This window comes from Musca domestica, unplaced genomic scaffold (genome assembly GCF_030504385.1).
Source record: "Musca domestica strain aabys unplaced genomic scaffold, Musca_domestica.polishedcontigs.V.1.1 92, whole genome shotgun sequence".
Taxonomy (NCBI): Eukaryota; Metazoa; Arthropoda; class Insecta; order Diptera; family Muscidae; genus Musca; species Musca domestica.
Window position 1 is genome coordinate 1,569,965 of NW_026712441.1, and position 11,217 is coordinate 1,581,181.

At 34.3% G+C, this 11,217-nt stretch overlaps 1 protein-coding gene across 1 annotated transcript; it reads right to left on the reverse strand.

The window, feature by feature from the left end:
* Nucleotides 1-458: 458 nt before the first annotated feature.
* Nucleotides 459-9,995, reverse strand: LOC101890033 (uncharacterized). Its single transcript, XM_020036332.2, has 6 exons — nt 9,881-9,995; nt 9,610-9,791; nt 9,348-9,546; nt 4,809-4,915; nt 4,546-4,644; nt 459-778 (listed from the first exon to the last, which is right to left on the reverse strand). The coding sequence occupies exons 2-6, from the start codon at nt 9,784-9,786 to the stop codon at nt 737-739; spliced, it is 624 nt and encodes a 207-aa protein (XP_019891891.2). The 5' UTR covers nt 9,787-9,791; nt 9,881-9,995; the 3' UTR covers nt 459-736.
* Between the last annotated feature and the right edge of the window lie 1,222 nt (nt 9,996-11,217).

Below are 11,217 nucleotides of genomic sequence, written 5' to 3' on the forward strand. Positions count from 1 at the left end.
TCACTATGCTAATTTTTAATTTTTTTATAATTATTTATTTAATGCTATATGATTTGTGGAGAGGAATGAAAAGTGACACAGGAGTTTCAAATCAAAAAATATTTGAAATTATTTTTGATTCTAAATACAAATAAGATGCTATTGTTAGGGCTATCAATATTGAAATGTCTTTCTGGGCTTGGTTTTTAATGTTGTCATTAAACTGTTAAAATAAGTGAAATGCCAACAAAGATTTTTTTCCAAAGATGAGGAGAACACTTTACAAATTGCCAATTATTTTCTGAACTTAAAATATTTCCAAAATTATTTGACATGAAACCTCTTTTTGCCGCTTTGATAGGTGAAATGCTTAAAATTTTCTTAAAGAAATAACAACAGCAGCTGATTGTAAGCTATGGAAAATTATTTTTAATTCATGTATTTTTTTCTATTTAGGAACACAGTTTTCACTCAATTGTTCCAATAATTATTTATTACTAATTGTTCTACAAGCTAGTATAGAATGGTAAGGAAAAATAACAAAACAAAATAAGTTCTATAAAATCAATAAAAGAAAATCAAATATTTTTAGAGGTGTGTGCATGAAAAATATAATTATTTCTTTACCAAAGCAATGTACGATTTCTTTTTTGCCATCAAATTAAAACAAGCTGGATTCAATTGTGGGTTTTTTGGGGTTTTGTGAATGTAGGTAGGTAGGTAGGTGGTGGTGGTGTATGATTGATGATTAGCAAAATTAACTTTGTCCTGTCGTATTTAAAACCAATGGTATACTTATCTGCAAAGAAAACGATTTGTTAAAGAAAAAGGAAAAAAACGGGCAAACGGGTAATTAATTAATGAGGGTAGCATAATATATCACATTCATAGAATACATATATGTATGTAGTACACAGTCACAGGGAACATATACACTTACACAAAATAAATATTACTTAATGTTCCTAAATACAACATCATACCGAAGAAGGTGTGTGGGTTTAAAGAGAATGAATTATCGATATTCAATAAAATTTTCGAAAACTATGGAATCGTTCTGAAAAGCAAAACAACAAATTTGCCACGACGAGAACGGACCAGTAAAGAGAAGTAAAACTAGTAAAAAGTCGGGCGGGCCAACTATATGATATTCTACACCACTACGCTTATTAATAAATGGCTGATATTATTTTGCACAATAAATATGAATTGGATTAAGGATATGTATGGTAGCTAAATCCAAATTCCGAGCTCCATACGAAATCGAGTACCAAATATCATTGCTGTCGAATGCATTTTACGAATGTGAGGGACGTAAACACCAAATCGTATGAAACATATGTATGGGAGCTATATCTATATCTGAACCAACTTTCACCAAATTTGAAGTACATACTTCAAAACTGAATTCGATAGGTCGTGCCAAAATTCGTATAATTTGGACTGATATTAGCCATTTGGTGCACATTTAACCCGAAATCGGTTGAAGTTATATATAGGAGTTACATCCAAATCTGAACCGATCTTAATACAATTTAGTAGTGGTATTTCTGGGCTGCATCCGATATCGTGTGAGGGGACTTAAACCACAAATCGGATAAAACCTATATATGAGAGCTATATCTGAACCGATTTTCTTCGGATTCTATGTACTTGCTTCTAGATTAAATTCGGTTGTATGTGCCACAATTCAGTCATTTGGGCATAAATTGGCCATTTGGTGCACAATTAACTTACAATCGGGTAAAAATAGATATGGGAGGTGTATCCAAATCAGAACCGATCTCAATAAAATTTATCAAAAGTATTTTTTTTTTTTTTTGATATATTTCCCCGAATATGGTTGTTACGGAGTGCATACTACGGCAATGGAGAACAAGTATAACAAATCTGATGATCAATATCTATTAGGCTTATTTGTGGAAACCATTGACTTCAAATAACCCCAAAGAAAACAATCTGAAGGCGTTAAATCGCAATTCTGGTCTCTAAAACACGAAATAACACGACCGGAAAATCACTGATGCAGCAATTGAATCGTTTCTCTGGCTGTATGACATTTGGCACCGTCTTATTGAAGTCACATGCCCACCACATCCCTTTCTTCAATTCTTGGAAAGAAAAACTGGTTATAAATTCACCATAATGCACTGACTGCGTTGACTGTTTGGCTTGACCTGCCTTATTTTTATAAAAAAAAAATGTCTGATGATTCCTCCAACCCTCCTTGGCTGGTTGAAGGCTCGTTGTTATCTGCAGATCACTAATAGACCCAGTTTCAGCTAATTTATCCATTAATATCTTTACATTTGACTCTTTTGGAGCATTATTGTGACCTCAAATAGATCGCAATTTGCGAACTGCAGCCGCAAAAATTTCACAATTTTTGTAAAACAATTTCACGTAGAGAATGCATTGTTCACAGCGCTCCATTTTTACTAAGCTTCTACTACTAAACAATAAGAATCGTTCAAAAGTCAAACAAAAATGGACAGACAGGCAGGTCGGGCAAGAGGATGATAGACATCCATAAAACAACTCAGAAAGTGATTCTAGAAGGTTCCTCAAAAATGAGTCTCTCTTCTCCTTTTTATACCCTCCACCATAGTATGAGGGTATATTAAGTTTGTCATTCCGCTTGTAACAACTCGAAATATACATTTTAGACCCCACGAAGTACATATATTCTTTATCAGCATAAAATTCTATGTTGATGTCTGTTCGTCTATCCGTCTGTGGAAGTCACTCTAGCTTCCGAACGAAATTAAGTAGGTTGATAAAAATTTACTCAAATGTGTATTATGTCTGCAGGACTTTTGGTATTGAAGGTCCACGTTTTGGTATAGCCCCCACATAATGATACCTCCCTTTTTCTGTATTTTGGTGATTTAAGTGACATTATTCACCGGAAATGTTTCAAATTTGGTATTTGAAATTCGTAATAGATGCTACGGCCTATGACAGAAAATTGTCTGTGCAGGTTCCCGTCTTCGTATAGCCCTAAAACAACGATAGCTCCCTATATTCGGTATTTTGATGATTTTAGCTACATTATTCACCAATTTTTTTCAAGTTTAGCGTTTGAATATTATAATGGGTTATGACAAAAGTTGCCTATATAGGTCCATGTATAGAATCTAATTTAACGGCTACATTCGGTATTTTAATAGAATTTTTAACGAATTTTATTTTATTATTATTTTTTTTTTTAAATTGTCAAATTCGTTCCAAATGGTGGAGGACATTCAAAGATAGGCCCGGCCAAACTTACATATTTTTTATTTCTTCATGTTACAAAAAAATGTACAAAGACATAACACCTAATAGCACAGTGTGGTATTTCAGAACAAAAGTCCTCGCATACCTTGAATGGATTGAAATTTGAAATGGTAGCTTTAAATTTTATCACCCTATAACTCTATAAAAGGAAAATAGGATATAAAATGAAAAGGATTATATTTTCCGAGTCAATCCGGAGTCGAAGTCTGATCCATAATGGATCGAATCCGCCACCATAGTTCTAGCTATATTTTCCAAGGAAACTGTCCGAGATTTGTTTTTGATGTTCGTAATGAATGGTAATGATCAATACGGGTCCAAGTTTCAGCATTACCCCCATATTAACTTTTAATTTTTGGTATTTTTACATTATTAACGTGATTTCAATTTTGCACCCAGCTTCTTAATCAGTACATAACCCTCTGGAATTATCTCAAATATCGACCATTAACTCCTGAAAAACAATATATCGTCTGAATACCGAATCTAGGCAAATAGGGTTGCAGGGTAGTAAGCGTGTGATGTGGTCAAAATTAATTGCTGTTTTCTTTGTTAATTCGATTCTTCTTTATATAAACACACATATGTGCTTCAAACAACAAATAATAGTAAAATGCATGCAAACATATAATACAGTACTGAGGAACGATATATATTCAATAAAGCAATTCTTATGTTGCTGCTGCTGTTACATATGTTAACAGTTATAAGTGTTTTAATGGTATGAGGACATGGATGTATGATGGATATGTGGTGGTTTGATTTGACGATTATTCTCATTACAACGTTCATCAAAATTCATTATCATTACATTCTTAGATAGATTTTTTGAGGAGATTTCTTCATGCCGACCTGCAGAAGATTTAAACATTGTTAGAGAGGTAGACATATGTACTTCTATGTCTGGAAATCTGTGCGTTTCATATGAGTACAAATCATTATTATTGCTGGAATCATACCATAGTGCCATTCCTGTTGTTCCATAATGATAGAGATGAGGTTATTTTTTTGTTTGGTTTTCTTTCCACAAAAATTCATTTTGCCATTGATAGAGGTTTTCTTTTTGCTTTTCTTCTTCTTTTTCGTTTACATTACTATTACACTAATACTACAAAACATTTATAAACCTTATGTTTCTTTCATATCTGGCGAATCATTTTTCGTATTTTCGTTTTCTTTTGACAAAACATGAAACTTCTTAAAAAAAAACAAAACTCTTCAAATAATGCGAACACTTTACACTAACACAGATGAACATCGATTTTAATTGGTTATTTCATGACATACTTCCATATAGTCGGGATCGTGCATAATACCCTTAATCATATCCTTGAGCATGGTGTAACGCGGAAAGATGGGATAGAGTTTTGAACTTCCGTATTCCTCCTAAAAACCATCGAATAAAATTCATTATTTCACATTGAAGACAATTATTTACACAAATGAGAAATGGTTAGTAAAAATTGTCAATAGTTAACTGTGCGATGAATAAAATACTTGGCACATATATTTTTTTTATTCATCTCTGCAAAACCCCATTTGGTACTCACCTTCAGTACTCTTATTAAATGTCTAAGGCCTAAATATTTCTTAAGTAATCTATATAAATCATTTATGAGTTGATTATTTTCATGTTCAATTTGTGCGGTGGTCATATCTGAAATAAAAAAAATTAATATTTAGTAGTTATATAACAGTTTAATAGAGTATTAATATACAGGTGAGATGAAAAAACTGCAACCAACTTCAAACTGCTGTCATTTCTAAGCCACTCGTCCGGCAGCTGTTAAAATTATTCCAATGACAGCTCAATATATTGTTTACAAGCGTACAAAATCATTTTGTTGAGAATTTTCCAGAAAAAGTTATTCGTGATGGAATTCAAGCGTGATTTCTTTACATTTGCCTGGAAAACCACAAGCGGCTATAGTTAGAGAACTCCAGCATTTAAATGTGAATAAATCTTTTGTGTCTCATACCATCGCTCATTATCATGATACTGGTAGCGTAGCCCGACGTCAAGGAAGTGGGCGGAAGAAAACAGCAACATCAGCAGAAATGGTTCGAAAAGTCAAGAAGCGACTTGCTCGAAACCCGCGTCACAATGGACATATCACAATATTCCATTCGGCAAATATTAAAAAATGAGCTCGGGTAAAGCCATTGAAATTCCAAAAAGTGCAAGCACTTACACCGCAACAGAAAACATTTGTTGTCCAGCAGTTTGTAAATAAACAAAGAGGTCAGCAGAAAATTTGCACCTTCGGTTGGCTACCAGAACATAAGCGCCGGCCATGGTGATGGTGTGGGCCGCCATAACAGCCGATGGTCACTCTCCGCTCGTATTAATCGACCGTGGCATCAGAATAAATGTAGAATATTATCGCGAAAATATTCTCGACGGTGTATTAAAGCCTCGGGCACAGAATCATTTTGGCCGCAGACCTTGAACATTCCAACCGGGCTCTTCACCATCGCACTCAGCACGCGCCACAAAATTATGAGGTTCCTCGCTTTATTTCCAGCACACAATGACCATCAAAATACCAATCCGCTGGACTATTGTGTCTGGAGTATTTTGGAAAGCAAGGTTGGCACTAAAAAATACCAAAGTGTCGGTCACCCCAAGCAAGCGCTTCGCCGGAAATGGGCCAAAATATTGGCAGCGTGTGACGGTTTCATTGGGCGTTTGAAGGTCATAATTCGTGCCAAAGGTGACCAATTCGAACAAATCTAGACTTATTCTAAAAATGTATCCTATTTCCGACATTTTTTGCTTCCATTGAATAAAATTAAAAAAAAATGTAAAAATTATGGCGTTTGACGTTCTTGCAGTTTTTTATCTCACCCAATTATGTCGTCAAAATGCTTCAAAGTGTTAACATAGGTATAATGGGTTAAGTCATTTAATGTAAATTTTACTGAAATTAAGTGTCTTCAAATGTTGATACCTTAGAATGTAAAACAGCAGCTAAGTTCGGATGGGCCGAACTTTTTATACCTATACCAGGGGCAATTCGAGGACACCAAGGAGCAACTGGTTCTTATGTAAGACCAGTTACAAAATTTGAAACAATTCCGGTGAAAAATGTGGCTAAAATAGCGAAAATACGGAATAAAGGAATTCACACCTATTTAGGCAATTCTAAGTCATATGACGTATTGCGAACTCTAAGTACAACATTTACAATATTCCCGGGGGAAATGGGCCAAAATCGTGAATATACCGAATATCAGGAGGTACTTCAACCTATATACACAATTCGCTACAAGGATGTTCTCTACATACTGGGAACACAAACTTACTATTGGAAGTTTTGATTTACGATTTGTTAACAACTGGTGCAATAGTTGAAGCCTACGGCAACGCAGAACTTTTGGTGAATGGGCTCTTTGAAAGCTGGCCGAAAATCCACTTTTTTTATCGAAAAAATTGTATTCAGCGACAAAGCTCATTTTTGGCTCAATGGGTTCATGTCAATACAGACAAGCCCGCTGCTATTGACGCATTTGTACACATTTTGACACATTAGAGCATTTATTCGTAATATTCCGGCCAAAGTGTTGGAAAGAGTATGCCAAAATTTTACTAAGGGGAAGAACATTTTGAGGCGCAGTCACGGTCAACGTTAGCATGAAAAAATCTTCAAAAATTAAAGTGTAAAAACCGTACTATCAATTTAAAAAAATATTCTATAAATTTTCAGAATTTTATGTGTTTTTATACCCTCCTCCATACAATAGAGGGCATATTCATGTTAGCTCTATACTTATGTAATACCCAAAATTGACCAGCGTTAAATTCTAAATCGGTTTAGTGATGACCGTTCTTGTAATCGTATGTTGTATTTCTTCAGTAGGCAGCTTAATTCCGATTATGAGTCATGTTTGACGGTTAAGGTCATATTTTCTAACAGAATAGTTTTTAATTCGATAGTTAGAGTTCGTAATGGGTTCTTTCTCCTTCGCCAGATCATTGCATATATAGAGCCACGTTTTCATATGGAGGTACCTCCCCATTTTCGGTGTTTTTGGGATTTAAGCTACATTTTCTGAATTGTTTGAAGTTCTTTATCTAGAGTTCGTCATAGTAATGCCTATACAGGTTCCGCTTTCGGTACCTTCTGATATTCGGAATCCATCCATTCTATCGCGCTGAGATGAGTCGATGTCCATCGATCTGTCCATGTTAATTTGTAATTACTCTATAGGTCGCAGTTAGAGTCCAATCTTAATGAAATTTTACTTGGAGGTTAGGATCAGAATATTGTTTTTGGAGATGTGCGCAGAATATTAAAGAGGTGACCAATCCACGGGGTATTTGACTGCGGTTAGAGTCTAGGACAAGAGAGAGGCCGTGCGATACTAGAATTCAGGAAAAATATAATTATTTCAGTCCTTCCAAACCTAGTTCTTTTCATCTTAACCTTTTATAGCCAATTAAAAAATAAGGGAATTTAGTCAAATATTTCCTACAAATTACATTTAGATGGGCAACAATTCCCATTCTAATACCGCCACAAATGGTAAAAATTATATGAAGCAAAGAGAGTGTCCGATTTAGTTTATATTTGTAACATTTAGATAATGAAGAGTATCGCCCACTCCTTTTGATTCCTTAACAAATGGTTAAAAATATGAAATGTGAAATGAATCTCCTTTTTTTGTTCAAACTGGATAAATAAATCGTAGATATCCCGTAACGGTTAATTCCTTCTCCCCATACCATTCCGCAATTAAAATCTCAATTACAAATCTCATAAAATCGAAAGGGGTTTCTGATTTAGCTTGAGTCCGAAAATCGCCAACATTGGTACAGTCCCTCTGGTACCTTAACCACAATGAATGAACTTTTGAAGCATTTTAAATAGCCATAACATGTCGTTCAATCCATTTTGTACCTCCCCTACAAAAATTCAAAGAATTCAAAGTTCGGCCGGACGAATACCTTCCATCATTGGGTAAAGAAACATTTTTATATGGAAGTATTTTAATTCAACCGTGTTCCACTTTAAATTACAAAAAATGACGTTGTCATTTGCATAATACAGTTAAACTTTTCAAAAAAAAAAAAAAAAAAAAAAAAAAAAAAAAAAAAAACTTAAAGTGAGTGTGTCCGCTATATGGGGTACATACCAAACTTTATACTATAAGGATTGTTATCTTAAATGCAATTTTGAAAAAAGTCCCGTGGGTGATTGTAACAAGAATTATCAAAATACCGAATGTTAGTGGGTACCATTATACATACATAGTTCCGCCCCCGGAGCTAAAACCTATTATGACCCACAAGTACCAATTTTTTAGACAAATCCGTTGAAAAATATGGCGAAAATCAACGAAATACCGAATATCGGGAGGTACCTTTATATGGTGGCTATGCCAAAACTTGGACTGATATATCTCATTTTCAATACCAACCATCCTAGACACATTACAAATTGTTCTGCTCTACGTCAAATAATGTGGGCTGTATCGTGATTTCAACAGACAGACGGACAGACAGAGAGACAATGTTGAATCGAAGTTTATGGTGATCATGAATATATATACTTTATGGAGTCTATGACGAATATTTAGGAATCTTGTTGCCGCCTTTAAATTCCTATATTTTGATAGCGATTATCCTTTAAAAATCTCACACTTATTTTTTTATATATTTTTTGTAAATATTTAAATAAAAAAACCGAAATAATAGTCTCGATAATCCTTTTATGGCTTCTATAGTTTTTGAAAAATAGTCTTTGTATTTCGATTATAGTTCTTTTGAATCTGTACATATATTCTTTTAAAAAATCAAGATAAAAAAAATCCAGGGCAAATGCTCTGCCTGTCCATTAATGAATATTCTTAAACACACGATTATTATCTTGTCGTTTCTTAAAAATATTCTTTAAAAAACACGTTTACATCCCTGTCGTTTCTTTAACAATATTCCTTAAAAATTCTCGCGCAAAGGTCTCCTCCCTCACAAATTACATAAAATCTGAACGGAGTCAGCGATTTAGTCCAAACTTTGGTGAACAATTTCTCAACATGACCTAAATACTTTTGTCTTTTGACTCCTAATACTTGTATGCTTTTCTTACTTTCCAATCGTTCCAAGCGTTCACGCTTTTCCGCTGCTTCTTCTGCTAATTTGGCGGAGGTTTTTACACCTTCTCCGGATTTCTGCGTCTTTTCCATAATCGAACAGGCACGCATCACATAGGTGGGTACCGTCTCTTGTTTCTCCTGGCGTGGTATATCGATCAGGGCCCAATATTGCGTTTCCAGTCGAATTACATCCTATGAATAAATAAAAAAAAAATATTTAGAACAATAAGTTCCCATTTACACGACGTTCGGTACCTTAATCATTATTTTCAGCATGGGATAACGTTGAAAAATATTACGCTGTGATTTCGAGTCACCATATTTATTCATGAGGGTTATTAAAGCTTGTTTGGCCGTATCGTAAGATTCTTCCAGACGTATGCGTAAATTTCGAAGGCGTTCGTTTGTCTCGATGACCTCCTCGCGGCTCATGCCACCTAAAAAATAGAAGGAACCGAATGAATATTTATTATTTACGGTGAGGGGTGATTGTTTTTGGACTGATGTGTGTTGGTTTGTGTCTTACTAGGTGCACCTTCATCCTTGACGTCCTGGACGATTCGTCGAACGCTTTGAGTGAATTTGCCAACAAAATTTGTTGTAGCTGCAAAGAAATGAAAAAGTATGAATTATTAATTTTTAGTTGAAATTATCGGAGATTTTAAATTTTTTATTCATTTAATGTGAAATACAAATTTTGAATCTTTTAAAAAAATATATTGTTCGAAAATTGCCTTAGACACTATCGTTTATTGGACAAACGTAGCAGAAATGAGGCAATAGCCGATTGTAAATGGTAATCTGCGATTTGCTAGGAAATATTCTGACTATCAAGAGTCAGAGCATTATGCCGTTAAAAATCGCATCCATGGAAAAACACTACCCCTCCGCTAAGTTTCAGATTTTAAAGTACAAATTTAAATATGCCGCGTGACAATGACGACGCCGCTGGGTTTTGAACTCGTATGCGCCCTTTTTGAAATCACAAGCAACCGCTTAGACAGTTTAACCAACGAGCATTGGTGATTGCTTAGTACTAGCTTCATGTTTTGTCTGTTGGCGCACACAGGCCTCAAGTGTGCCACTAGTTTATTTATAGAACTTGTTTTTGTTGTTGTTGCTGCTGCTGAATAACACATAACACAACACAGCTGGCCTATGCTATTATCTTTTGTTTACCACTGGTAGTGACAGTGTTCTTTGTTGTTGTTAAGAGAATTATGTCTTCTAAGAGAAGATAGGAGAATAGTAAAAATAAATCGAATTTGAAAATAAAAAAAAAAAATGACAAACAAAACTTGAGAGTTAAAAATAGGCTTCCTATAAACAATTAAAACAAGTATTTAAAGCAGCACAGCTCAAAACCGTGTTCTAAAACATGAGCTGAAAAAAGAGATAATTTAAGAGAAAATTAAAATTCGTTTTTCTTTATATTTTACGATTCCGTTTAATTGTTTTTAAACATGAATGTCTGCCAAAATAATTTATAAAGCAATTGGTAAAAAAATATTTGTATAAATAATGACTTAACACTGTTTTGTTCTTGAATTAAATAAGCAAAGAGAAATTTGACTGGAAAGAGATATTTTTTCTTGGGCAGCGCTGATTTAAAGCCTTTCTATTACCTAATATCTTAAATAATTTCTTTCGCTAATCGTATTGTTAAAATGCTCACCTCTATTAAAATGAGCAAACAAAACAGAATGGTTTAAACAGCGCTGCTCAAGAACTAGAGTCCGCTCAGCAGTCAATTTCTTTTTGCCTTTGGGAATCTTCAACAAATCAGTGTTAAAACATTATATATTTATTGTTAATTAAAAGCGGCCACTTTTGGGCCAACCTTACATTTTAAAACAATAGTCG

Coding starts and splice junctions, on each gene's coding strand:
- LOC101890033 (XM_020036332.2), bottom strand. CDS start 9,786: ATGAGCCGCGAGGAGGTCATCGAGACAAACGAACGCCTTCGAAATTTA. Junction 4,916..9,347: donor ACGCTTGGAACGATTGGAAA/GTAAGAAAAGCA, acceptor TTTTTATTTCAG/ATATGACCACCGCACAAATT. Junction 779..4,545: donor ACGATCCCGACTATATGGAA/GTATGTCATGAA, acceptor TTTTCTTTGCAG/ATAAGTATACCATTGGTTTT.